Source organism: Prunus persica, chromosome G7 (assembly GCF_000346465.2).
Source record: "Prunus persica cultivar Lovell chromosome G7, Prunus_persica_NCBIv2, whole genome shotgun sequence".
Taxonomy (NCBI): Eukaryota; Viridiplantae; Streptophyta; class Magnoliopsida; order Rosales; family Rosaceae; genus Prunus; species Prunus persica.
This window is the reverse complement of record NC_034015.1, coordinates 18,055,031-18,081,676: the sequence shown is the minus strand read 5'-3', so window position 1 is coordinate 18,081,676 and position 26,646 is coordinate 18,055,031. Positions and strand designations below refer to the sequence as shown.

The 26,646-nt window shown below is 39.3% G+C and overlaps 4 protein-coding genes and 2 non-coding genes across 14 annotated transcripts; 3 read left to right on the top strand and 3 right to left on the bottom strand.

The window, feature by feature from the left end:
* LOC18771589 (thioredoxin reductase NTRB) lies at positions 1,422-5,114 on the top strand. Its single transcript, XM_007202084.2, has 2 exons — positions 1,422-2,681; positions 4,796-5,114. The coding sequence occupies exons 1-2, from the start codon at positions 1,595-1,597 to the stop codon at positions 4,864-4,866; spliced, it is 1,158 nt and encodes a 385-aa protein (XP_007202146.1). The 5' UTR covers positions 1,422-1,594; the 3' UTR covers positions 4,867-5,114.
* On the top strand, positions 5,653-5,725 carry TRNAK-UUU. The gene has a single exon. It is a non-coding gene; the product is annotated as a tRNA-Lys (tRNA).
* On the bottom strand, positions 5,972-9,212 carry LOC18770980 (3-hydroxy-3-methylglutaryl-coenzyme A reductase 1). Its single transcript, XM_007204516.2, has 4 exons — positions 8,201-9,212; positions 7,727-7,908; positions 7,091-7,437; positions 5,972-6,771 (listed from the first exon to the last, which is right to left on the bottom strand). Exons 1-4 carry the CDS (start codon positions 9,109-9,111, stop codon positions 6,523-6,525), a joined length of 1,689 nt encoding a protein of 562 aa, XP_007204578.1. The 5' UTR covers positions 9,112-9,212; the 3' UTR covers positions 5,972-6,522.
* LOC18771586 lies at positions 10,562-17,584 on the bottom strand. 9 transcript variants are annotated; one of them, XR_002272696.1, is made up of 9 exons: positions 17,223-17,579; positions 16,709-16,751; positions 16,265-16,324; positions 14,936-14,973; positions 14,341-14,491; positions 13,389-13,498; positions 12,666-13,296; positions 10,830-11,016; positions 10,562-10,737 (listed from the first exon to the last, which is right to left on the bottom strand). XR_002272696.1 is itself a non-coding variant. In XM_020569313.1 (4 exons), exons 1-4 carry the CDS (start codon positions 17,269-17,271, stop codon positions 15,999-16,001), a joined length of 309 nt encoding a protein of 102 aa, XP_020424902.1. In that variant the 5' UTR covers positions 17,272-17,584; the 3' UTR covers positions 15,667-15,998. The 9 variants fall into 9 exon arrangements, 2 of the variants coding, with proteins under 2 accessions (XP_020424902.1, XP_020424901.1); XR_002272691.1 differs by having other exon boundaries at positions 12,666-13,498; positions 17,223-17,577; XR_002272694.1 differs by having other exon boundaries at positions 12,666-13,498; positions 16,295-16,324; positions 17,223-17,577.
* On the top strand, positions 18,343-18,415 carry TRNAK-UUU. Its single transcript has one exon. It is a non-coding gene; the product is annotated as a tRNA-Lys (tRNA).
* On the bottom strand, positions 18,967-22,306 carry LOC18769510 (3-hydroxy-3-methylglutaryl-coenzyme A reductase 3). Its single transcript, XM_007204512.2, has 4 exons — positions 21,402-22,306; positions 20,808-20,989; positions 20,183-20,529; positions 18,967-19,828 (listed from the first exon to the last, which is right to left on the bottom strand). The coding sequence occupies exons 1-4, from the start codon at positions 22,304-22,306 to the stop codon at positions 19,580-19,582; spliced, it is 1,683 nt and encodes a 560-aa protein (XP_007204574.1). The 3' UTR covers positions 18,967-19,579.

The following is a 26,646-nucleotide window of genomic DNA, read 5'->3' as shown; positions in this document are numbered from 1 at the left end:
ACAGAAACACACCAAAACAAGGCACGGTCAGAACCAGCTGATTACTGCAGGTTGAGATCATTTGCACGGTCCAACTCCTTTTATGCAGAAGCCATTGCTGATTGCTTGGAGTTCATCAAAAGGTCTTCTATTTCTCTTGATCAAAACCCAGTCAACCAAAGATAGAGTACTTCTAGTTCCTGTCTTCTATTTTCTGTTTGTGTTGCAACAAATATATATGTTTTTGTGTATATTATTTGTTTGTACTGGAAAATTGCTCTGTTCCTCTCTGTCTCTCTGTATGTCTCTGATCATGATCAGGAGTTTTGGTTTTTGGAGGTGACATGAAATTTGTGTAAAAAGATTGATGAGTTATATGAGAATTGGTAGAGTGAGTTTGTCTTTAATCTTTCTTTTTTCATATATATTTTCAATTTATTAGTATGAATTAAAATAGATAGTGAGATTCTGTGGTGGGTGATGTGGGGTGGCTATCTTTTGAGAAGGTTCGTAGTAGGTTTGGTTGCAGATTGAATAAGTTTGTATTTACCACCTAACCCGTTTTGTATTATTTTATTTGATGGAAGGAGAGATAAAAACAAAGGGGAAAAGGAAATTTCTTTGTTGAAATTAAGAAGAGAAAAAGCCATCACATTCATATTTCGAACTTTAAGAAAGTTGGGTGGTTCATATTTCAAAAAGGGTACCCACCATCTGGTTGTTTAATCGAGGATTAAAGCAAAAGTCTATTATTAACACTAATGATGTTGATGCAGCCCACTAATTGCTCACCTTTATCGGTTAATGGTCTAATCCATATGGAACATTGAAAAAGAAACAAGGAAAAAAAGGGCTTTGGGTTATTCTGTAAATTGAATTTTAGGGTGGTGGTTTCAAAACCTAATGTGGCCCCTTCTAAATTTGAAGATTAGCCTCAAGGCCCAAGCAACGTAAATGTAGGGATGGTGACTAACAAAGCCCAGTCCTTTTCTTTCTTTTTGTTTTTGTTTTCCAAATAAGAAATAGAAGCACATTGGAGAAGTTGCAAGTTGTATGCTACCCAAAACCAATAAGATTGGAGAAAAAACTCCATTGTTATCACCAGTTGTCCACACGTGAGCCGACTACTAGCTATTTATGTAAGTGAATTTAACAATGCATTAGTGACTAACAACCACTTACATGCATATAAACAATTGTTTCTTAAATAACTCATAAAATTGAACATAATCAGTTAAAGGGTCTTTATAAAGAAATGGGCCCTAAAATTTCTATACCCACTTTTGGCATTTGGCGTTTTGGTCAAGTAGGGTTTAAGCAGCAAAGCAAGGCACAAGGTTACTTGCTCAGTTCATAAGATAGTGAAGTCTTGTTTACAAAGCAAATTTTTATGCACACACACCTCCCTATAAATAATAAAGATTCAATAGTAACGTGTTTTTTGGAGACATATTGGTGTTATGGCAGAATGCGCGCTTGGGCAAGAAGAAAAAACGCGTTTGGATACGAAATTGGCCGCGACCGCTGACTAGTAATTTTGTTTGACCAGTTCTTTGGTTGTGGCGTCTGCTCTGTTTGGGCCTTGGGGCATAAACTTTGTATTCGTTTAAAAAAAATGAAATTTTACCCAAACCCAAACAAGGTGCTGAGTCTGCTGAGAAGAGCTCGCAGCGCAGTTGGGGTAGCAGCAGCAGCTTCGTTTTCGTCATTGCCTTCGTCTTCGTCATTCCCTTCGTCTTCGGCCTACTCGTCAGCGCCCAAACTAGCGTCAGCCATGGACAACCTGCAAACCCTAAAGACCAAGCTCTGCATCATCGGCAGCGGCCCGGCGGCGCACACGGCGGCCATTTACGCCGCTCGAGCGGAGCTGAAGCCGATCCTCTTCGAGGGCTGGATGGCCAACGACATCGCCCCAGGAGGCCAGCTCACCACCACCACCGATGTCGAGAACTTCCCAGGCTTCCCCGACGGAATTATGGGCGGCGAGCTCATGGACCGCTGCCGGAACCAGTCTCTCCGTTTCGGCACTGAGATCTTCACCGAAACGGTCAACAAAGTCGACTTCTCCAGCACCCCCTTCAAGGTCTTCACCGATTCAAAGACCGTGCTCGCCGACTCCGTTGTTGTGGCAACTGGCGCCGTCGCCAAGCGCCTCGTATTTCCCGGCTCCGGCGAAGGCGAGGGCGGCTTCTGGAACCGCGGTATTTCGGCCTGCGCTGTTTGCGACGGTGCCGCCCCGATATTTCGGAACAAGCCGCTGGCGGTGATCGGAGGAGGTGATTCGGCCATGGAGGAGGCTAATTTTCTCACCAAGTACGGGTCAGAAGTGCACATAATTCACCGGAGGGACGCATTTCGGGCTTCGAAGATTATGCAGAATCGGGCCCTGAGCAACCCGAAAATCAGAGTTGTGTGGAACTCGGAGGTGGTGGAGGCCTATGGGGGAGAGAAGGGGGTTCTGGGAGGGCTGAAGGTGAAGAATTTGGTGACTGGGGAGGTTTCGGATTTGAAGGTTTCAGGTCTCTTCTTTGCAATAGGGCACGAACCGGCGACTAAGTTTTTGGGTGGGCAATTGGAGCTTCATCCTGATGGGTATGTTGCAACGAAGCCAGGCACTACGCAGACCAGTGTAAGAGGAGTTTTTGCTGCAGGTGATGTTCAGGACAAGAAGTATAGGCAGGCTGTCACTGCCGCTGGAACTGGTAACTCTTCTTAATCCATAGCCTTCATTAAGCTTTAAATGAGTCTTCTTTCTAAGTTCTAACTAAAAAATTGATGTCTATTTTGAAATGCCAATTTGAAGTAGCTTCATAAATGTATACTCTTATAACATGATCAGCATATATGTTAATTGCATTTCAATTATGAAGTCTACTTATTGAATTGCATACTAAGCTCAAAATGTGAATAGGCATACATTCACTATTTTTTAGGGAAATGCTCACTTAGTGTTGATACATGTTATGATATATTTTACCAAATTGTCATGCACATTCAAACAAGCATTTCACTTGATAGGTCAAATTGACAGTCTTCTTGCGAAGGCTGTTTAGTAAGAAAACATTTCCTTTCCCGTACATTTTGGGGGCACTTCATTCCTCCCCTTCCATGATGATATTGGAGACTTTTCGGTGAATGTTTCTTATATATATATATATATATGGGGGCGGATCCGTGGCACCATATTTTTGACACAACTTTTGACACAAATTTTGAACCCTTAGATTTAAGCACTATTAATGGCTCAGATTAAATCTCACAGCTAATTTATTATTATCTTGGAAATAATACATTTATTCTAATTATTATTATTTTAATCTAATAATTATGAATTGGACTGTCTCCAAATTCTACCTCCCCCTTCCTCCATGCCCAGCGTAATCTCCTCCACAGCCTCGATGTGCCAAAAATCTCCATTTGCCTACTGCTAGTTATATGCAATTACTTTCTCTCCACTCAGAATCAAAACGAATTTGGGGGAGTTCCATGGAGGGCAGGGTAATCATGCTCTTAGGTTCTTGAAATTTCATTGGGGATGATCAAAATGAATCTCAATCAACTAACTGCTTGATCCTTTTTTTGTTTTTCTCAGCAAGGGGAAATAGAGGTTTTAATTTAGCAGCACCAGAAAAAAAAAACGAAAAAAAAAAATACAAAGATCAACCTTCCTCCTCCCTACGTCAATCTTCCCTACTGGGTATTTGATTTTGCTATATGGGTTGGGTTCGTTGTTTCTTGTTATGGAGGAAAATAGTGTGTGGGCAAAAAGAAGAGAGAAGTAAAAAAAAGGGAAAGTCATGAAAAAGAAGAAGAAGATGTCGTGAGATAGAATGTTGATGCTTTTAGGAAGAAGTGAAAATATAAATGTGGAGAGAGAAAATTGAATAGCAAAGTTAATTAAATTAAATTATAATTATTTTAAGTTGAAAGAATTAGTTTATTTAATCTCAGCCATTTATTGTAGTCTAATCTAAGGGTTTAAAATTTGTGTCAAAACTTGTGTCAAAAACATGGTGCCACGGATCCACCCCCTATATATATATATATATATATATATATATTTTGGCAACATCATGTGGACAGATTTTCACCAAGTTTCTTCCTCAGTTGCCCACTGACATGCTGTGTATAAAAGCTGTTTTGTTTCCGGTTTTAGAGGTTACTGATGGACTTTGTTTTGTTTGAGAGTTTGATCAGCTGCGTTTGTGTTCCATTTAACTGTTATTTGTTTATTCATCTTTCCTTCACATGCTTAATGCTACCACAATACCTTAACTCTTACTCTAGGGGCCTGAGCTCTGCTATTCATGGCCAACTTTTGGCGGCTGAATAGTGAATAGCAAAGTAGTAGTTTGGGATATGCAGATAGGTTGAATTCGAATTTTGACTGAAGCCACTCTCTACCCTTCTTGAATGCAGAGGACTTGATGTCACCCTGACCATTATTGAGTCACCTTATATATGACATTAAGCTTGAGTTTGAGCTAGTCTTAGGTGCACTAGGTCAAGTTAGCCTCAGGGTTGTTTTGAATACTGGATAACCTGAGCTTGGGCATGTGTGTACAATTGTGGCGCAAGCTTTGCCTCCAATCTTAGTTCATCAAGCTATTTACAACACAAGATGAATTCCTAAAGTTACTCATGAATGATCTACCTACCTGCTACATGTTCTCTGGTTTATTTGATTCTACTGACCTTAACTATATTGTTGATGACTTTGATTGTCACCATTATTAATCTCATCAAGAAAATTTCAGGTTAAGATGTTACTATTTGCTCTCTAATGCATGATTTCTTTCATTCTATAATGACGCAGGATGCATGGCGGCCTTGGAAGCAGAACATTACTTGCAAGAGATTGGATCTCAGGAGGGTAAGAGGGATTGACTACCTCGGATTGGTGAGGGATCTAAGAGCTGCTCGGTTAGAAGCAAATTTTAGTGAACGATGCATGATAAAGAAAGCTGTATTTGGACCCATTAAATATCATTCTTCAACTATTTTTACTTATTTTACAGTCCCTGTTGTAGGATTTATTCATAATACGCAGATGACTATGTTTCATGGCATGGCATCTGCAACCCAATGATATGCTAGTTTGAATTGAATGGCTTGAAAATTTGAATATTTCGTTACTGTTTTTTTTTTTGGCGAAAAATATTTCGTTATTTGCATCCAAAATTTTGATATTTTTATGGATTTCAATATTAGAATTGCCTATCAGTCATGTATGCACGCAGCGCATTGTTGATCACATTTTCATAGTGAGAACATTTAGACCCTAATTTTCTTTCTCCCTTGGCGCATGCGAAGTCCAAAGCGAAGCATGTATATTTCACTTGCTAAACTTAGAATTCAGATTGTGAGATTTTTAGAAGTTGAAATAAGTTTAACAAGCGGAGTGGCGAACGATTTTGCAATACCACTATAGAGATCTCAACTATATGAATAGCCCCTTGACCCAACCCAAAAAAAAAAAAAAACTATACGAATAGCCTCAAAAGCCCAACACTATCAAATCATTATGGTCTTGCATTTCCAAGGTCCAGATTAGGCGGGCCTATATCTATCTTGGACTGTCCAAATCTTCACTGAGTTCACTGTATATAAACTGATCGCTTGTTAGCCAACTGGTTAGTATAAATTATTTTAACAAGGACAAAGAGCATCCAAGCCGTCTTAGCTCAGCTGGTAGAGCGCGTGGCTTTTAACCACGTGGTCGTGGGTTCGATTCCCACAGACGGCGTAAGAACAAATTTAGTTTGGACTTCCGTTTTGCTGCCATACTTTTTTGCTCTGTCTATTAAGCGAGTGCATCCAGTTTGCCTTTCAAAGTTGTATCCATGCATCCAATAGACATTGTTACAAGTTACAATGACACTTCAATTCTGCATAAGCTAGCTAGTCTTGAAGATGTTACTAAAATTATTGGCTTTCTTGCCTAATTCTTGTGAGAATTATCAAGTTAGAGAGCATGTAAGAGCACCGCATATCAAGATTACAAATTGCAATTACAAGTAAGGGCTAGCCATATCTGTTCAAGCTTCCATGCAAATTGCAGGCACACACAACCTGCAAGCTAATGAAGAACGCTACAAAGGAAAAATGATGAAAAATCCCTTTCAGAATTATTTAATTTAACCCTAAAAGTTAATACAAGCTAGAAAATAAATTAACAAACAAATCGAAGATTACAACAGCCAAACTAAGAGCCAAGACCTCTTGGTCAGTAGAAGTGGCAGCACGAAGACAAACACAAAAGAAGATAAAAGAGCAGAAGTTGCTCTCATAAACCCCTCCCCCCACAATTCATAATTGCATGCATTTTAAAGACAATCTTTTGTAAACCACTAACCACAGAGGCCTAATTTTCCTTTCGTTTTTATTCCTTACCCATGTGACATCAGGAACCCACCATGTTCTTTCTCCAACCCCACCAACCAACAGTGTCCCTTGGTGAGCTTATTTAATTCTGCTTGTTTCTTCCCTCAATTTCCTTTTTAGTAGGCCCCAGTGGTCAAGATTCAATGGGGTTGGTTTAGTCTATTCTGTGGAGGCAAGGTGCATGACATCCTTGCTAGATCTGTTGTATTTCATGTGGCTGGTCATAAGCTGGTCAGTATCAATGGCTGCCAGAAGAGAAACCTCCCCTGCCAGGACAGCACCGGCCACGATTCTGGCCAATTGCCTTGCGTTTGCACCAGGGGACTCTCTGTTCGCACCCTTCACACCCAGTAGGTTCAAGCAGGCTGACTGAGATGCAAGTTGTGTTCCTCCTCCAATTGTCCCCACCTGAAAAGTTCAAATTTTGCAAATTGGGATTAGCTGTCCATTTAATTGAACATCTCAAAGAGAGCCACATCATTCTAACCATCAATGTTTTGCTCCCCAAAAGAACAAACAACAATATCTTCATTAGATATTATTCGGTATACCACCAATGGGCCTACCCCTTGCTGTCCTCATTCCAGCTACTATGTCTATTACTAACACTTCAAACCTGTGAAGAGCCATTCCTGAAAGAATTTGGCTTTGGATTTGACATTCAAACTCAGAATTTAGAATGAGTTATAAATTCACCCAAAAGAAGCAGTAATTTGTTGTAATGTACCTCAATGCAAGGCATGCTGACAGCAATATAAATAGCCTTGCCATTCTTCACAGATTCAATCTGGGTGATGCAGTGAGAGCTCTCTACATTCTGAGCAGGATCCTGGCCAGTGGCTATGAAGAGTGCCGAAACAATGTTGCTGGCGTGGGCATTGAACCCACCAACAGTACCAGCCATAGCAGACCCAATTAAGTTTTTATTCACATTAAGCCCCGCAAGGGAATCCATATTGGTTTTCAATACTTTCCTCACCACTTCTTCCTTGATTATTGCCTCACATACTACTGATTTTCCTCGCCCTTGAATCCAATTTACCGCTGCTGCTTTCTTGTCTGAGCAGAAGTTTCCTGTGCAATCCAAACAAGCACATAAATAACAAACACCACTAATTAATCATAGAAAAATGCCACTGAAATATTAAATTCTATGATAACAATGCCACTGAATTGTTCTCTCAGAATCGAAGTCCAGAGGGAAACAAACATTAAACCATGATTACAAAGGAATATGTTTGGACGCCGTTGTATATACGCAACTTATTTTCCCTCACAACATGCAACAAGCATGACAGATCCATTTCACAACAGTACAACTCACAAATATATTATTAGAAACGGAAATTGAGAAAAAACTTACCAGAGATGCCTATAACCTCCATGTCAGGGAAGTCATTTTGAAGGTATTCTAAAACATATTGAACGCCCTTGGAGATCATGTTCATCCCCATGGCATCTCCAGTGCTGCAAGCAAACCTGATGTATAGATTCCTGCCTGCTATTTGGCATTGAATCTTTAGAAGCTTTGCAAATCTACTAGACCTGAGCAGTGAACCTCCCATTTATCACATATACAACTTATCAATATTTTACATGAAACTAGGCAGATTGGGTAAACAACAGAAGAAGAAGAAAAAACAGAATAATTCAAAACAAATAAACAAATGCCCATCAACATCTTAAAGTTGTGACAAAATCTTCATTAAATTGGTTGATTGGTCCTTTTTTTGTTCCTCAATTATACAAAATTACAATCCATGCTACAATAAAAAGGTTTTGGCTTGAAAATCTAGGCTTTCTTCTAATAAATTAAAATCAAACAGAGAAAATTAACCTGTTGAAAACGGCAGCAAGAGTATCGAAGTTGAGAGGGTCCTCGACGAATAACATGAGCTCTGCAGCCCTAACGGCAGAGCCAAACCTAACAATTGGAGCTCTGGTCATGGCGTCTTTGTGGAGGACGCTGATGGCCCCACCGGAGGCGTAGATGGCCTTGAGGCCCCTGTTGATGCTGGCCACCAAGGTACCCTCCGTCGTCGCCAAAGGCACCATGTACTCTTTTCCGTCCAGCAACAGAGGCCCGGCCACTCCCACCGGAATCTGCACATACCCAACTGGATTTTCACAGCACTGTCCCAGTATCGACTCATAGTCGAGCCCATCCAACGGTAGACCCTCCAGCGAACGGCCCGTCGTCCGCTCCAAGGCCTCGCGTCGGATCGCCGCCGCTCTCCGGCAGTCCCCGAGTTTCGCCTCTAGCTCGTACGACGCCGTCGTTCCGGACAACACCGATTGGACGATCTGCTCGTCTTCCTTAGAGAGGAGCGTCTCGTCCTTTTTCGGTCCTGGTGGCGGCAGTGGGGTTGGTTCGAGGCCGACTACGTTGTTCCAGTCGTCGTCTTGCGGGGTTCGGGGAGCGACGAAGGACTGGACGAAGTCAATGCCGAAGAAGCCGAGGAGGTAGATGACGGAGGCGAAGAGAGAGAAGATGGCGGCGATCTCCGAAAGCGTCACCACATGGAGCGGAGTGGACGTGCGGATCTTCTCACGCCACCTGGTGAGGAGGAAGTAGGCGACTGTGAAGAAGAGAGTGACGAAGAGGCCATTGGTGAGGTAAAGCGGCAGAGGAAGAGCGTCGGAGGCCTTAGGGTATGAATTGGGGTCGGCGACTTCGGCGGTTTGGTTAGGGCGGCGGCGGTGGTTGAGGGGTTTGGGGTTGGGTGGTGGTCGCCGGCGAAGGTCCATGAATTTGGGTGCCGTTAGAGAAAAATGGGGGAGACAGAGAAAATTGAAATTCTGAAGTGAATATAAAATTGAAGACCAGAGTGAGGGACCCGAATTAAACGAAAAGGCGGGGTTTGAGGGATAGAAAATCGCGGGAGTGAGATTCGGGTCCCACTTAAATGGTCTCACAACTCTCCACTGCACTTCTTTTTTTGTTATTCTCAGTTACGTGTCACGCAAACTCACAATTCATTCATTTAGCTTCTGAAGTGATAGTTAAGGTGGAATTCAACTTTAATTACAAGGCTACTAATAATATGTGATCATCGTGATTGACATTATATAAGATCACTCATGTTTCATGATCACTGAGGATGTTAAATGATATCAGTCAATTTATATGCTTACCCTAGGTCTAACTCATCTTAACTCAGCTAGTAGAGCACGTGGTAGTCTTGGGTTTGATTCTCACATACAGCGATTTGCTTTCAATTTATTATTTTGTGATTTCCAAAATCGTTCTCATGTTTAAGAACTAATAAAACCATTAATTTAAAAAGATAGAGAAAAATGAGCATACACTCCGGTATTGGTAAGTACTCGAATGTTAATAAGTTTTTCTCTGAGTCAAGACTCAATTACATACTTTCATAAGTCAACCAAAAAATTAAAAAAACCGAACAAGATGCCATCAAACCAGATACTGGGAACCTCTTGCTTCTCACAAGTGGCTTTATCTGCCAAATACAACCAAAGATATAAAAACCAAACATTTACTATGCTCTCTCTCTCTCTCTCTCTCTCTCTCTCTCTCTCTCTCTCTCTCTCTCTCCTGCCCTTCACCCTAATATGGGGAACACAAAGTATTTGTTTATTTTTGAAGGGGTTTGCTTCAAAACGTTTGATGTTGTGAAGGTAGGCAATGCGCAAACTCTTGCTGAGCTATTGAACTTGCTTGACAAGTTGACACACCTGGAAAGACTTCCAAGAAGGAGAGTGGGAGTGGGACTGTTGCTGTGGCTGTTTTTGAGAAAGGCTCTTCTTTCCCTACAAAGCCTAAGCCTAAGCCTAAAAACATAGGTAAGGGCAAGAAAAAGGAGGAGGAGACTAATGTTGTCAAGCCCAAGGATGGTCACTGTCACTGAGCCTGAAGAACAAGCCTTCTGAAGGTACTAATTTTGTTCTTGAAGCAGTTCTTCTAACAAGCCTGTTCATCAATCAATCTTGTCAAAGGACAAAACCCATTTTGGATATGCTTAATTTAATCCTCTAATTAAAAAATACAAGCTAGAAGACAAATAAACAACAACAACAAACAATTTAGTCAAAGATTACAACAGCCAGCTACTACTACTACTACCACACATACTGAACAAGATGCCATCAAACCAGATACTGGGAGCCTCTTGCTCCATACAAGTGGCTTCATCTGCCAAACACAACCACAAAGATATAAAAACCAACATTTAAGCAAAGAATTTCATACAAAATGGCTCATCTCATCAGATTGAAATAATAAATAAATAGCTTTCTTGAAAAGACATGATGCACCTGCAGCTTTCAAGGATATGTTTATCGATATAACTGCAGCTTTTCTTGTGCAGTGAAAGAGAGAAGAGAAATATTTCCCGATCGCCATTCATTCACCTGTGCAAGGATGAAGTACAGCAAAGGATGAGGATTTCTCTAGATCATCCCTTAAGCAACTGATACGAAAAGCTTGAATTACACAATCTTACCATAACAACTCCTCTCCTTGGTACGAAGAGCATATCGAACTGTCAGAAAATGAATTCTGGTTTTGAAGTGGAGCATGTGAAGCCCCTTATTGATGTCTCATTTATTAAGGATAACTCAAGAGCTCAAACAGACGAATCCTCTGTTGCATTGCAACTGCTAAGACATTATTCACTCATTTATATGACCCTTTTGTATATGCAACCTTTCTTTTTTCTTTTTATTGTAAACGTTAAGCAAGAAGATTATAGGTGGTGATGGACAAAGGGAACCCATACATGACCTTTTGTTATCGCTCACATCAAAACTTCATTTGTATGTTACCTCAAGATGAATTTCCATTTTTTATTTTTATTTTTAGAAATTTGGCTACAGAACTTCTTAACAATCATGAGTTACTTTTGAAGTTTTACATGTACAGATTCAAGCGTTCAAAGTGAGGGCCTTGAGAAGGAGTCCATTTTCAGTGATTTTGTCTCCCACATGTTCTCTCTCAAAATTTTCATCTCTAATCCTAGACATTTTGCCATTCTACATATCTTCCCAGACTCTGGGTGGGATGTATCACCTGATGAAAACCCATGCAGATACAAGGAACCATCAGCATCACCAGTATCCACCCAACTATATCCCACTTCCTTTCTCACTCCTTTATCTCTCATCCCTTTCTCCATCTCCACATTCCCATGGATCCTGCAAGCCCCGAGCAGGCTTTGCAACAACAAAAACCCTGGCTGTCCCGGGATCTGACTCATCAATTCCTCTGCTTCCTCCAATTTCCCTGCCCGTCCCAACATGTCCACCATACTTGAATAATGTTGAGGAGATGGTTCAATATGATAGTCTTTCACCATTGAGTGAAAGAGGTGACGGCCCATCTCCACCATTCCCTTTCTGCTGCATGCTGTTAGTATAGAAAGAAATGTGACTGAATCAGGTCTTACCCCTTCTTAATGAGTGAAAGAGGTGACGGCCCATCAAAGCTTTTCTTTGGAACCAAAAAGTATTGCCCAAATGTCTAATGATGATTGAAGTAGTGCTTTACAAATAGTGAAGAGGTTATTGAAGAAGAGGTAATGATCCATGGCTAGAAACAGAAAGTGGTGGATGGCATGGAAGTCCAATTTAATAAAGTAACCGCTATAAGATGCTTTCACTCTCTGCAGTTTTGTGAACCAGACCACTGGTCTTTGAATTTTCTCAATTCTAAATTTGTGAAACTAGATTCAAATGAAATGCAGCTTTAGATTTGTAATGTCAACGTGAAATCACACATGCTGATGAGATGAATATATGGAGGTTCTGAAAAGTTTTGCTTATGTATGTATTTGATTGTTGGATAAAGGTTTTGGATTTACAGCTTTCTATATCAAAATGAATATTTATTGCCTAATAACAAAGATAATTGCAGGTTTTCTTGAATCATTATGGAGGGACATTGACATGAACAGGCTTCGCCATGACCCTTGCCATGACCTCAATATTATAATAATATCACACAGGTTAACGTCCCGCGTCTTCCTAATGAAGTGGTTCAAGTGGACGGTTGAGCAATTCGAGCTCCTAAACAATCTTGGAAATTGCGAATTTCGAGTGATGCAATTAGGAAAGGGCGGAGAATACAGCTTAGCAATCCATCACAGTGAGGAAGAACTAGTAGAATGGGGTCTCCCCCCTGGAATGAGCGTTGCCCCTGGTACCTTGATGCTTTTTTCGACCGTCTAGCTGACTCGGAAGACAGCGGAGAAAGTGAAGACATTCATTTAGCATGAAACTGATGAAAAGATTCAGCAATCAAATTGATTGTGCGAGTCATGAAACCAAACCGATTCTTTTACCATATAAACATAGGCTCCTCAGCAATTGGGTTGGGAATTCTTTTGATTTAACATGTAGTTAATTGTTGTGTGTTCATAGCATCTCTTGAATGCTGGAAATAGAAATTAGCAATATCAATTGGAGTTCAGAATTTTACTGATTTCTTTGTTGTGAGGATTCGATGGGCTAAATTAGGAATGTGCTGCTCTTATTCATTGTGTAATTGGGATTTGTTGAAAGAATGAAATTTGCTTGCTAGACTGATTTTGGACAGGAGATGGATGTGAATGCATGGCAAACAGGGCTTTCCGAAATGGGCATCAAATGACATTTTAGGTTGTAGGCAGAGCGCTGGTAAAGTATCATTGCTCCATGCATCTACCTTTTCCTTTCGAATGAATGGTGCGTCCAGGAGCAAACTCTTCATGTGAAACTACCAAATCTTTCTGGTAAGTCAAGTTGAAAGAATCTAAAAGCCTTGTACGAGGAAAGAAAGCGAAAAAGAAGAAACTTTCAATCTTCTTTCAGTCTAGAATTAATGACTATCCCAAAATCATGAAAGAAACTTTCAAGGATATGTATATGGATATATCTGCAGCTTATCTCGTGGAGTGAAAGAAAGAAGAAAAATATTTCTTGATCACCATTCAGCTGTGCAAGAATGAAGTACAGCAAATTATGAAGATTTCTCTAGATCATCCCTCAAGAAACTGATACGAAAGGCTTGAATTACACTATTTTACCATAACAACTTCTCCTTGGCACGAAGAGCATATTGAACTGTCAGAAATTGAATTTTGGTTTTGAAGCAGAGTATGTGAAGCCCCTTATACTGACGTCTCCTGGCAAGGACCTAGCATTTCCATATACAGTTTCTTAGGCTTATATACAGCATAATATATCACTCAACACTCAGAAATTTAAATATGTGACACAGATGACCAACTAGAACATCTGAAAGTTTTGGTTTGAGTTGAGATCACATTCAATGCATTCATTCCTATGTTTTCTTGTTACCCCAAATGATGAAAATTTGGTGCTGCAAGATGATCGGAAAGTAGCCCATGAGACATCACTGCCACTTTTCGACTTGTAAAAAGGAGTCTAAGACCAAGATGATTGGAAGTTCTTCTTGTAAATTAGCCATTTTGACTAACCTTTATTTTCCCCTTACAGAACACAACAAAATAACCACAATCATGATCCAATCCCATCACTCACTGTCACTGCTTAACTATACAATGAACATATTAATACCAAATGAAGAAGAAGAGGAGGGGGGCTTTAGATATTATAAGAAAAACAAATAAAGGATAACAAAAGCTCCCCTAACTCTATTATCAAATGCCAAGTTCTAAAGATGATTATATGTATGTCAACATCAACACAATAGAAGAAACCAATATCTCCATTTTGACCAAACAAAAAAAAAAAAAAAACCAAAATCTCCATCAACAGGGCTGAGAAATATAGCTCCATTAGTGGTTTGAAGGACCAAAGTGTTCGACAATGACTCTCTTTCGCTAAGCAGAAAAGCCTAATCAGTGCGATGTAACTTGTACTGTATCAAGCACATTCTCATGCTGGATCTCTTAGTGTTTCCAGGCAATACAGATCCAAATTTACAAAACACACCTCAAGAATTCAAGAAATATATGCAAGAATTCAAAATCCAAAATGAAATCATTTTCTTACCAAAAAGAAAAATGAAATCATTTGAAAAGACAGAGGATGGATGTGCTTGGTTGATTGGCAGTTGCAGGTTTGTAGTTGACATTGTAGCGCCTTGGAAGGATGTATTATTGACAAGTAGTAGTTCTTTAGTTTGTATTCTTTACACTTCATCCTGCATTGTCATATGCAGATCATCAATACATCAAACAGGTGCAGTCAAAGCAAATACAAAGCAATGGGATCCAATGCACAAAATCACAAGCTCAGCAGTATTCTAGAAGATTAGGAAACGGCTAGTCATATGTCCATCATACACATGTCATCATGTCCATATCCTTTGTAACTAATTCCATTCCAAATGATTCCTTTGTATATAAACAATACTGTTTTCACGAGATTGAGAAATACAAAAGAAATATTCAACCGTTTCTAGTCTTTCTTTCGGTGAATTTTTATATTGGAAAGATGTCACACCTAAATAGCTTAAGAAAATAAAAGGCTAATGAAGGACAATCAACCGACATTATTTCCACTCCCACTGAATTTAATAAAAGCAATGTATACAAAAAAGGAACTAGCCTAAATTGTGAACTCAATTCATCCAATATTAACACACCTCTACAAGAGCATCTCCCCTCGCTGCAATTTGTGCACCTAAATAATGCACAAAAGTTAATTTATTGTTAACAATCATTGCTCCAAAGAAAAGAAAAACCCTAAAGAAAATGAAAATTCCTTACTTAAATCATCACTGTTGGCAGACTGCCTATTCTTGTTGTCTGTGTTGTGAGATATTTCAGTGGCAGGCTCAGCAGAGGAGGGCTGTGACAAATTTTCCATAGTTCCTTGTCATTTTTCGTTTTCTTCCCAAGGTGTATTTCTCCTCTAAACTAGTCCAAGTTTGTTGCAGCTACAAAACTCCTAAAATTCCCCATCTTGACTTGCTATGGCTACATACAGCCCAGTTGAACCATTTGCACAAAATGATGAAAAGGCACTATGATTCTCAAGAGGCCCTCAAACTGGAGCGGCAGAGTATGAGATTGTCCACTCATAAAGCGATCAATGTTAGACAAATTCAGAATTCTACGTCTGCGTTTAGGAGACAACTCTGGGGTCGTTTTAGTGCTTTACTTGAGAGGCACATGGTGGAGAATGAAGTCAGACTCATTGGGCATTTACACGAGCCAATCTCTGCTGCTCACTGGAATGTTATTGACTACTTGGTGAAGTATGTCTCGACACCATCAGAACAACGGATCAACATTCCTGTTCCAGCAGCATACGTGGTCAAGTCAGCCCCCCAATATGGTTTACAGGTTTCCAAAACCTGTTTCTTATTGGGGGGCTGACTTGACCACGTATGCTACTTGAACAAGAAGGTTGATCCGTTGTTCTGATGGTGTCGAAACATACTTCACCAAGTAGTCAATAACATTCCAGTCAGCAGCAGAGATTGGCTAGTGTAATTGCCCAATGAGTCTTAACTTCATTCTCCACCATGTGCCTCTCAAGTAAAGCACTAAAACGACCCCAAAGTTGCCTCCTAAATGCAGACGTTGAATTCTGAATTTGTCTGACATTGATCGCTTTCTGTTTGGACAATCTCATACTCTGCCGCTCCAGTTTGAGGGCCTCTTGAGAATCATAGTGTCTTTTCATTATTTTGTGCAAATTGTTCAACTGGGCTGTTGATGTAGCCATAGCAAGTGAAGATCGGGAATTTTAGGGGTTTTGTAGCTGCAACAAACTTGGACTAGTGTAGAGGAGAAATACACCTTGGGTAAGAAAACGAAAAATGACAAGGAAATATGGAAATGTCGAATAGTAGAAACAACTCTGGAACAAAACCCCATTGAAACAACTCTGTGTATTGGAAAAACCTAAGGATTCACTACTAAAAAAAGGCTCAAAAGGAAATATCTTCAATATCAAATACTGTAACTGGGAATATTGCCACAAGTTTCTCAGCAACCTGATCTTCAATATCTTCCAATAGCACAACCTAACAAGAAATCAAAAAAATTTAGTAAGTATTGTTGTTAGTAGGCACATGCTTAGTTTTAGTTAGGCTGTAGTCAGTTAGTTAATCTCACACTCAGAGTATAAACTCTATGGTTGCTTGTAAACCAATTTGTTAAAATCTCACTTAAAATTGATGATTAGAGCCTAATAGCCAAACTGAAAATTAAACCACAACAACTAGTCCAAAACTAATATAGAATCCTTGTCTGTAAGTGCATCTAACTATAAATCAAAAACTGAAAATCTGCACAAATCGTGGACCAATATTGAAATCTAAATCTCAATATATAAATTTAAAAACTCAATATCAATTCGAAACTAATGAATTAGCAACTAGTCCAAAAGTAATATGAAATATGCTCACCTTCTGCATGTGCCCTCCAAATAGAAATTGACAAACCAAAAATCTGCAAAAATCACAGCCCAAGATTGAAACCTCAAACTCCAAAAATCACAGCCCTTGATGTTTATAGGAACGGTTTAATAAAGTTATGTGCCTAATAGCTGTTTTTACGGACGGTTTGTCTATCAGTCTCTAAAAAAGGGTTCCTATTGCCCAAATTTCTAGTAGTGATTGTTGAAACAACTACGGGTTTTTAAAGAACCCATATCAGTATTCAATGGGTTTAGAGCTAGGGATTTTAGAGGATTTTAGTGTTTGAAGCTGTAAAACATTCAAGAACTTCATATATTCAAGACAATTACAATTAGAATAGCAAGAATTTCTAAAATCGAAAATCCACAAATTTTGGGAATTTCAGTGTTCTAAGTTAAGAAATTGGAGAACTGAGAATGAAATTTAGATTGACGAAACGTAAGGAAATGAAAATGTGCAGAAGTGAGTCACATTAAGAATAGCTAAGAAAATGAAAGAGTACCTGCAACCAAACCAGATTTCGCCTTTTGTTGGCTCAGCTGGAACGGCATGTTGGTTTATAGCCCTTGTTGGTCTGTTCGATTCCCTCAGGTAGTGTTTTTTCTTTTTGGGTTCTTTTATTGTTTGTTAATATAAGTAACATATGTTGTTCAACCCCTCTTTTTTCTTTTTAACTACTTACTACAAATGCCCTAAATTTTTCAATTTTCAATTTTTTTTTTGGTTTCTTGTGTTCAATCATTGCTTAAATAATAAAATTAAGCCATTCAGAAAAGTAAATTGATCAAGCCTAAATTTCTTATATAACAAAATAACCACAGCCATGATCTAAAAACGAGAATTAACTTAATCCCAGCTACATTCCTAGTATATAGTATATAGATAACGCTTTAATTATATGGTTCATGTTTGTGTTCGGATTTTCGAACTTGAAAAAGTTTTAGTTAAGGTTCAGCAGCATTTGCAACAAAACCAAATTTCAGTAGCTTCGCAAAGAAGACGACGGAAATGACGGAGCCGAGAAAATAGCGCGATATGAAATAGCGGAATTGATGTGCTTTAGATTATTAATTAACATATATTGTTCAATCCCTCTTTTTTCTTTTTTACTAATTACTACAAATTAAAACCACCCTTTCCCTTTTTTGGCATTGGCACCATCAACTTTTGAGTTGAGCCTGAAAACACCATCAGAAAGACTTGCACCTATTCATTCACTCTAGGATAAGGATAGTGTACAAATAAACAAACACGAATTGAGAAAAATAAAATTACAAACTGAACTTTGGAATAACACTGCCCAAAAACACATTCAATTGACAAGTAAAAAAGCCTAACCCTGATTGAATCAAAAAGTAAAGTAAAAGAGAATGTCCAAAATGAAGTTGCTCCTCTTCTCTACCACTCGTCTGTCTGACCATATATTATGGTGGGTCATTAGCCCAGTGTGCCCCGTGACTGTAGGATGGGCCAATATCACCTGACCTAATTCTTCTTCCCTTGTGGGGCCCAAGCCCAATACAATTCCCCACTATCAGCCCGACCGACAAAACCCAAAAAGTTTTTGTTGCCGCTCAAAAGATGCCATTAAGGACATAAACAAACTGAATGAGAGCAAGCAAGCCGTCTTAGCTCAGCTGGTAGAGCGCGTGGCTTTTAACCACGTGGTCGTGGGTTCGATTCCCACAGACGGCGAATTTGCCTTCACTTTATTATTTTGGCATTTTCTTTTACTATTCATAAAGTGGTCCCACCTTTATATCCCTTTTGGTTTTTGTAAAGGCAATTTCATATCAACTACTATTGTGGAGATTAATTATTAAACAAATTGTGATTAATATGTCTAATCTTTAACCATTACAACTTAAGTTGGCCATAATTTAGCTGTCCCCTCAACCTCTTTTGGCATCCGTCCATCGATGGGTCGATTTCTTCAAGTCACGGTGGACCCTGGGCCCTTGGCTTTTGCGATGTTTGGCTTTTTATTTTTTTTTGGTAGACCAAATACTCTGATTTCTAAATCATGTGGCCATATAAAGAGTTGCAGTTTGTCTACGAGTTCACACCTTAACTTCTGTGTAAGTAGTAGGAGGGCTCAAGACTCAATTATATACTTTCATAGGTTTAATCAAAAAATAAAAATAATGTTCATGTGGTTGTGTTGTGAATCTATGCTCTATTGTATGATATTTTTTTATTGCAACAAGCGCAAAGCGCAACCACTTTCATCCAAAGACATGAAGAGATATGCATCAACTGCAAGCTAACCTAAGATTCATTAATCCCAACCTGATACCATATGATAATGCTAATAATAATATACAGAGCCAAAAAGGACAAAACCCATTTTGGAGATGTTTAATTTAATCCTCTAATTAAAAAATACAAACTAGAAGGCAAATTAACAACAACAACAAACAATTTAATCAAAGATTACAACAACAGCCAGCTACTACTACCAACAAACACTGGGGGCCTCTTGCTCCTCACAACCACAAAGATATAAAAACCAACATTTCCTATGCTCTCTTCCTCCCTCTCTCTCTCTCTCTCTCTCTCTCCCTCTCTCTCTCTGTGTTTCCTGCCCCCACCCACACTAAATAATTGTAAGCTCTCAGTACATCTTGGAAAAAGACCATGCACAGAGGCTTTTTGCTTTTTTTCTTTTCTTTTTTCCATTGAAATTGCTCACCCCATATGCAAAAATTCTTCTCTAACACATGTGACACACCCACCATGCATGTTCTCTCCCCAACCCACAACCCCCAAAAGTGTCCTTTTGTGAGCTTAAATTAATTTGTCTTGCTGGCTACATACATCAAGATTCAAAGGGGGTTTGGTTTTTAATTCTTTCCATATTTAGCTGGGGCAAGCAAGTTTTGAGACATCCCTACTAGACCTGTTGTATTTCATGTGGCTCTTGACCAGCTGCCCAGCTGCCAGGGCTGACATGAGTGAGAGCTCCCCTGCTAGGACAGAGCCAGCTACAATGGTGGCCAATTTCCTTGAGTTTGAACCAGGAGAGTCTTTGCTTGCTCCTTTCACACCTAATAGGTTCAAGCAGGCTGATTGGGATGCAAGTTGTGTTCCTCCTCCAACTGTTCCCACCTGAAAATTTATAAAAAATTTATAGAAAAACAACAAAACTGGGATTAGGTGTCCATTCAATTGAAGATCTCCACAAGAATCATCACTTCAATGTTTTCTTTCCCCAAAAAAACAAACCCAGAAAAGAAAGCAAAGTCCGCAGATTCTGCATTGGTATGGTGTATTTTTATATATATTGGGAACCCTCCACACACCCTGGAATTTTTTAAATGGCATAAGACAAATTCTCTAGAACAGAACAATCTGGTTATGGATCTAACATCACCTTTCAAATTCATTTAAAATTGAGCATGAAGTATAATTAAGTTAAGTTAATTACACTAAATTAAGCATTAATTATGGTTGTAGTTGTACCTCAATGGAAGGCATGGTGACTGAGACATGAAGGTCCTTGCCATTGTTGACGGCTTCCATCATGGTGATGCAATGAGAGCTCTCTACATTCTGAGCAGGGTCCTGCCCAGTGGCTAAGTAAATTGCAGAAACAATGTTGCTGGCGTGGGCATTGAATCCACCAAGAGCACCAGCCATTGCAGAACCAGTAAGGTTTTTGAGCATGTTAAGCTCCACTAGGGCAGCCACATTCGTCTTCAGCACCTTCCTCACCACCTCTTCCCTGATCACTGCCTCACATACCACAGATTTGCCTCTCCCTTCTATCCAATTTACAGCTGCTGGTTTCTTGTCTGAGCAGAAATTTCCTGCACAGTACAGAATAAACACAAAACTAAATCAACCTCATGAGCTATAGAAAATATTTCTACCAAACTTGCGTTGTTTAAATCACATATGCGGTAAACATAAACATCTTATGTTACGAGATAGTCTAGCGAAATAACATTGTCATAATGATTAAATTATAATTAGTATCCATAATCCATGCATGTGATAGTTGAGATGAGGACATTACTTGGACAATAATGATTTTTCATTATTATGGGATACAATTAAAAAGAAGAGAGGAGATTAATTAAGTTACCAGAGATGCCAACGATATCCATGTCAGGGAAGTCACTTTGAAGGAAATCAAGAACATTTTGGACGCCTTTGGAGACCATGTTCATTCCCATGGCATCTCCAGTGCTGCAAGTAAACCTCATGTACAGATTCTTCCCTGCTATTGCGCATTGTATCCTTTGAAGCCTTGCGAATCTACTAGATCTGAACAACAGGGCATGCAGATGCAGTCAACAAACAAACTTTTTTTTCTTTTGGTTAAGTATGAAAATTGCGTAAAATTATTCATGTAGGAAAAATAAATTAAAACAAAACAAACATCAAGGCATCAACATCATAAAGAGACGGTAGATGAACAGAATAAAATTCACTTATACTAGAAACAGATTCTTATTTAAATATTTATTCAAATAAAGTTCACCCTACACCTCAAATGCGCTCCCCGAAAAAAGGTGTTGACTTAGTCTCACAAATAGCAAAAAAGGAGAAAAATGAACTCACCAACTTTTTTAACAGTAAGAAATTGATTATTATAATTACAAATTGCAGCTAAAAAATGGAATTATTAGAAGAAAAATAATAATAATTGGAGGAGAGGAGAGTTGAATTAACCTACCTGTTGAAAACGACGGCGAGAGAATCAAAGTTGAGAGGGTCCTCGACGAAGAACTTGAGTTCGGCAGCTCTGGCGGCAGAGCTGAACCTGACAACGGGCGCCCGGGTCATGCCGTCCTTAAGAACCACGCTCTGGGCCCCGCCCGACACGTGGATGGCCTTGCATCCCCTATTGGTGCTCGCCACCAGGCAACCCTCCGTCGTCGCCATCGGAACCGTGAACTCCTCGCCGTCCAGCAGCAGCGGCCCGGCCACTCCTACCGGGATCTGAACATACCCGACCGGCATCTCGCAGCACTGCCCCAATATCGACTCGTAGTCGAAGCCTTCCAACGGCAGGCCCTCCAGCGATCGACATGTCGTCCTCTGCAACGCCTCCCGCCGTATCGCCGCCGCTCGCCGGCAGTCCCCGAGACTCGCCTCGAGCGAGTAGGAGGGCGTCGTTCCGGACATTACCGATTTGATTATGTCCTCGTCTTCCTCCGACGACTCGCCGCCGCCTGCGGCGGAGAGGGGTGCGACTCGTACGACGTCATTTTTTGGTTGTTGTTCGACGGCGACGACGTCATTCCAGGGGTCGTGGGGGGCGCGGGCGTTGTTAGGGGAGACGAAAGACTGGACGAAGTCAATGCCGAAGAAGCCGAGGAGGTAGATGACAGAGGCGAAGAGGGAGAAGAGGGCGGCGATCTCCGAGAGCGTCAGCACATGGAGCGGCGTGGACGTGCGGATCTTCTCGCGCCACCTGTGGAGGAGGAAGTAGGCGACGGTGAAGAAGAGCGTGAAGAAGAGGCCGTTGGTGAGGTAGAGCGGCAGAGGAAGCGCGTCGGAGGCCTTGAGGTTTTGCTTCTGGGATTTAGCGGGTTCGCCGGGGGAGGAGGGGTTTGGCGGTCGCCGACGAACGGCCATTATTAGAGAGAGAGAGAGAGAGAGAGAGAGAGAGAGAGAGAGAGAGAGAGAGAAAAAAAAAAGGGAGGGGGATTAAACTAATTAAATTAAGAAATTAGTGTACATTAAAACAAAAGGGGAGGATTAGAGGCGGGGATTAATTGAATTGGTTATGAGTTTGTTAAAATGCGAAGGATTTGGACCGTTTTTTATAGAACGAGAAGAGGAGGGGAGTGAGGGGAAGAGGAGAGTGTGGGCGTGTGAGGGGGTTAGTTGGGTTTGGCGCGCTGGACCAAAGGTCCACACGTACGGCGTGAGGACACGTGTCGCGTTTTGTCTCCATGATCGGATCTACGGATCTACGGATCTATGGAAGTGACCATGGATCCCATGCTCATCATGAGGATGCGCTCATCATGGACTTCCCTCTTTTTTTTCTCGAATTAGTTGATTGTTTTTTCTATTTTTGTTCTGGTTTAACTTTTTATCTTCTGCGCCTCTCTATCCGCCTTTTCCATGTGATGTCTTCTTCTGTTAATTTGTGCAAGGTAATAAATTATTACTGGTACCTTGAAGAAAAGAACAAAACCGCTACGTTGCAAATGAATCGTGCTTTTTTAAATTTATCTATTTCAAATGAATCGTGCTTTTTTCAAATCACTACGTTCCAAGCAATTTTGTTTTTTTGGAAGATCCATGTCTTTGCTTGACCAAGTTTTGTTTCGCTACCTACTTGGCGTTGGAAGCCCTAGGTGAACTATCAAAATGTGGGATTTTACTCTTTATGTATATTTTTGCAAAAAAAATTTCGATAAGTTAAATAAAATTATATGAATTCAAAGTCAAAATTAGAACTTAAAATGAAACAAACAAAACGTATTTCACATAACAACTTTATAAAATACATTAAAACATCATCTCGTATGGCACAAATATTCCTATGTGCTTGATCAATGAGACAGCTGCAAGTCTCTGTGCTATCAAAGTATGCAATCAGTCGAGGGTATAGAAAAATTATCCTAGAGATGGACTCAAAGGTGCTTGTGGAAGGTACGAGGGGGCCTTCAAACAATGGGCTTTGGTCAGTCAAACCGCTACTGGATGAGTATGACAATTATCGAGCTTCTTTGGCGACGTTAGACGGAATTGGGTGCCTAGGCATTTGAATCGAGCTGCTCATAAGGTAGCTGCGATTGGAGCTAGAGCGGTGCAACTGGAATACCACGGTCTCTTGTGGGTGTTTTGGTTTTCGACAGCCTTCCGTGTCCTCCCGTGGAGGTCTCTGCTCAGTAATTTGATTAGGTTCCTTTGGGTGTAGGCTTTCTTATAGGCTCTCTTTTTGTTCCTAGTTTGTTTGCATCTTGTTTGTATTTCTGTCTCGTTATTTTGCTGGCGGTTTTTGCTCCTTTTAATGAAGTTTTCAAACCCAAAAAAAAAAAAAAAAAAAGATTGTAAATACAAGATATGAACAAGGTTACAAGGTTTATCAATTCGAGTTTCGTACCGAGGGTGAGACAAATGCCTAACCCTAAGCTCAATCTGAATCTCTTCAACCAAAATAAAAAATAAAAAAAGAGCTCAGTTTGAATCTCATAGGGTTTTGCTCAACATAAGTCATTTCATGTACATGATCAATATCTGAAAAATGACTTAACTGCACTAACCGGTGTATGCAATCTCTATTTTTATCTATCTCAATTTCTATAACAGAGAGAATTTGAATTCTGGTATATATGCTCAAGCTGTAAGGAAACAAACAAGAGATCTGGCTAGCTAGCTTATTCGAAGATGGTGTGGAGTGTGGTGATTAATTTGTATAACTCAGTAATTAGCAACTAATAAGCCATATTGGCTCAATATCACAACAAATGAAGACAATTGGGGCAATTAGTCAAGCTTAATTATAACCTAATAACTAGCTACTTATTGCCTGCTTAAGAAACATAATTCAAATGTTTCAAGCCTTAGAATGCAGTGCAGGGGGAGACAACCTGGGCTTCCAAGGGAGACAACGAGTTTAAGAATAAATCAACGAGTCCAGTCTAATCTTCCATATCAAACGAAGCCTTAAAGTTATGTGAAGTATATGTGATACAGATAAATGTGAGCTGGTTTTGAATGTTTCTATCTCTTGATGATGCAGAAGAGAGTCAAATGAAGCCAATCTTTGATAAAAGGATATTATAATATTAATGGTTGTTCGGTAAATATATATATAGAATATATGAATCATATATAGCCTTGAGATGATCCGCTACCAACCCTGATGTGGAAACAAATGATTAAATAAAGGGTAAATCGATCCTTCATTAATTTGTTAGCTTATAAGGCTAAATCGATCACTTTCATTTGCAAGATCGTCATTGCAAAATGGTGCACAACACAAATGGCCGACCAACAATTTTGGTAGTTGCCATGGGCTTGACTGAATCAACTGCCCATGTTTTATATATGTGCATAGAAATCCCTCCAATAATTCATGAAATATATGCACGATCTCCTGCTTCAGAATTGAAACCTGGTTTATGCATATATGTCAGATTGAAATAAAATGGATGGGCATGCATGAGAGCCAGCCAAGACAAGACGGGAATTGTCTCATGCAGCATCAATATGCAATGCATTACGTCCAATCATTAATGCCAAATTCTTGATGGGAGAAATTATACACCGATTTCAACCATTCCTCCTCCCCATATACTCTCTGCCCATTCTTTATCATGCATGCACAGCACATCTAATTCATTAATTACATATATGGATATTAGCATATCCGCACGTGCTTTTGTGCATGTTAGAGTTTTTTTTATAAAAAAAATTTTAATTTATTTTAGAATTAAAAAAGTTAATAGGTAGTTGTATTCTATAAAAATATGATCAATTATTTGATTTTTCTTTTAATTTTAATTTTTTAATATAAAAAAGTATAAATTTACCATATTATTCTCATTTAATTAATAATTTCAATTCTTAATATTTGTATTAATCAAAGATATTTTCTAATTTTTTGAATGTTTTATTATTGCTATATATATAGTTAAATGTGTTTAAATGATACGCAATTCATGTAAAATGTGCTTAAATGTGCTTTTCGTAACTTATCAATGGCCATCTCCTTTTAGGCACGGGTACATTAATTGTGCCGCCCTTTGCATGCACTAGTGGTGGCAATCTACGTGTGCACCACTTCCAGTAATTAGCGAGCTCAGCCACGTCTCCCTCTAGCGTATCTTGAACTGGTATAAGTCTTGATCGATCAGATTACATATCCAATATCTTAGTATTGATTAGTTAAAATTTAATTTTGTATGGCTTAACGTGAGAAACGTTTTTCATTGAATCTTTGCTTCTAAAGTTCCTCTTGTCCTTGATATAATAATCCCCTGTCGTGTTTACCTTGCAAAACGTGTTTGATGATTTTGATTTTGATTTTTTTTATTTAGTACATTTCCTATTGAAATGAGCGATAACATATTAAACTCACATACACAACACGAATGCTAGGACTAAAACCCAAGACCTTGTATAAGGGAGTAAATACTTCAAACCACTACACTAGTGGGTCTTTGCGTGTTTGATAATTAAAACAAGTACAGTGATGATCAACATCTCAAGAAACCATTGGGTTCACAGCACATATTTGAGGGGAAATCATTTTTCTTGTCATTTCCCAATGTACGGAAAATGAAGATTTTTTTCCCCATGTTTGGTAATCTTGGGAAAGTAATCAAGAAACACCACTTTATTTCATTTCACCTGTTTGGTTTATGTATGAATGTAAAATAAATTTTGTTTAATTTTTCAATTATACCTATATGAAATCAAATAAATAAGAAAATGTATTTAATGCTATATTGCAATTCTAAATTTTTAATATGGACAATATGGTCATGAAAAATGTGTATTTAATATTGGCTTATTTTCTCAAACTTTCTCATGAGGAGAAAAACAAAACCCAAGAGAGGAGGAGGGCTTCACTTTCCCCCCTACTTTTCTATGTGCAAGACAACGATTTTCTATACCTGAACTTACTAAATATGAAACAGTAATTAATTTTTCATTTTCAAGTCTCCTTTCACATGTATCAAATGGACCTAAATTAAAACTAATTGTTCATTCTCACCATATCACCACATAATTAAGTAACCAACAGGTAAAGGCTGGCAAATAGATCAAACTCTCTTGAAAAAAACAAAAAATAAAATTGAAGACCAAAGAATGGGTTTTATAGAAACTGGTTGGGCTATTTTGGGCTGGGTTGGGTTGTAGGTGGTAGAATTATCCGGGTCAGAAAGCCTCAACATACGGCCCTTTTTAATTGGATCCAGGATCTGGTTTGAATATCAAAATGGTTGATCCAA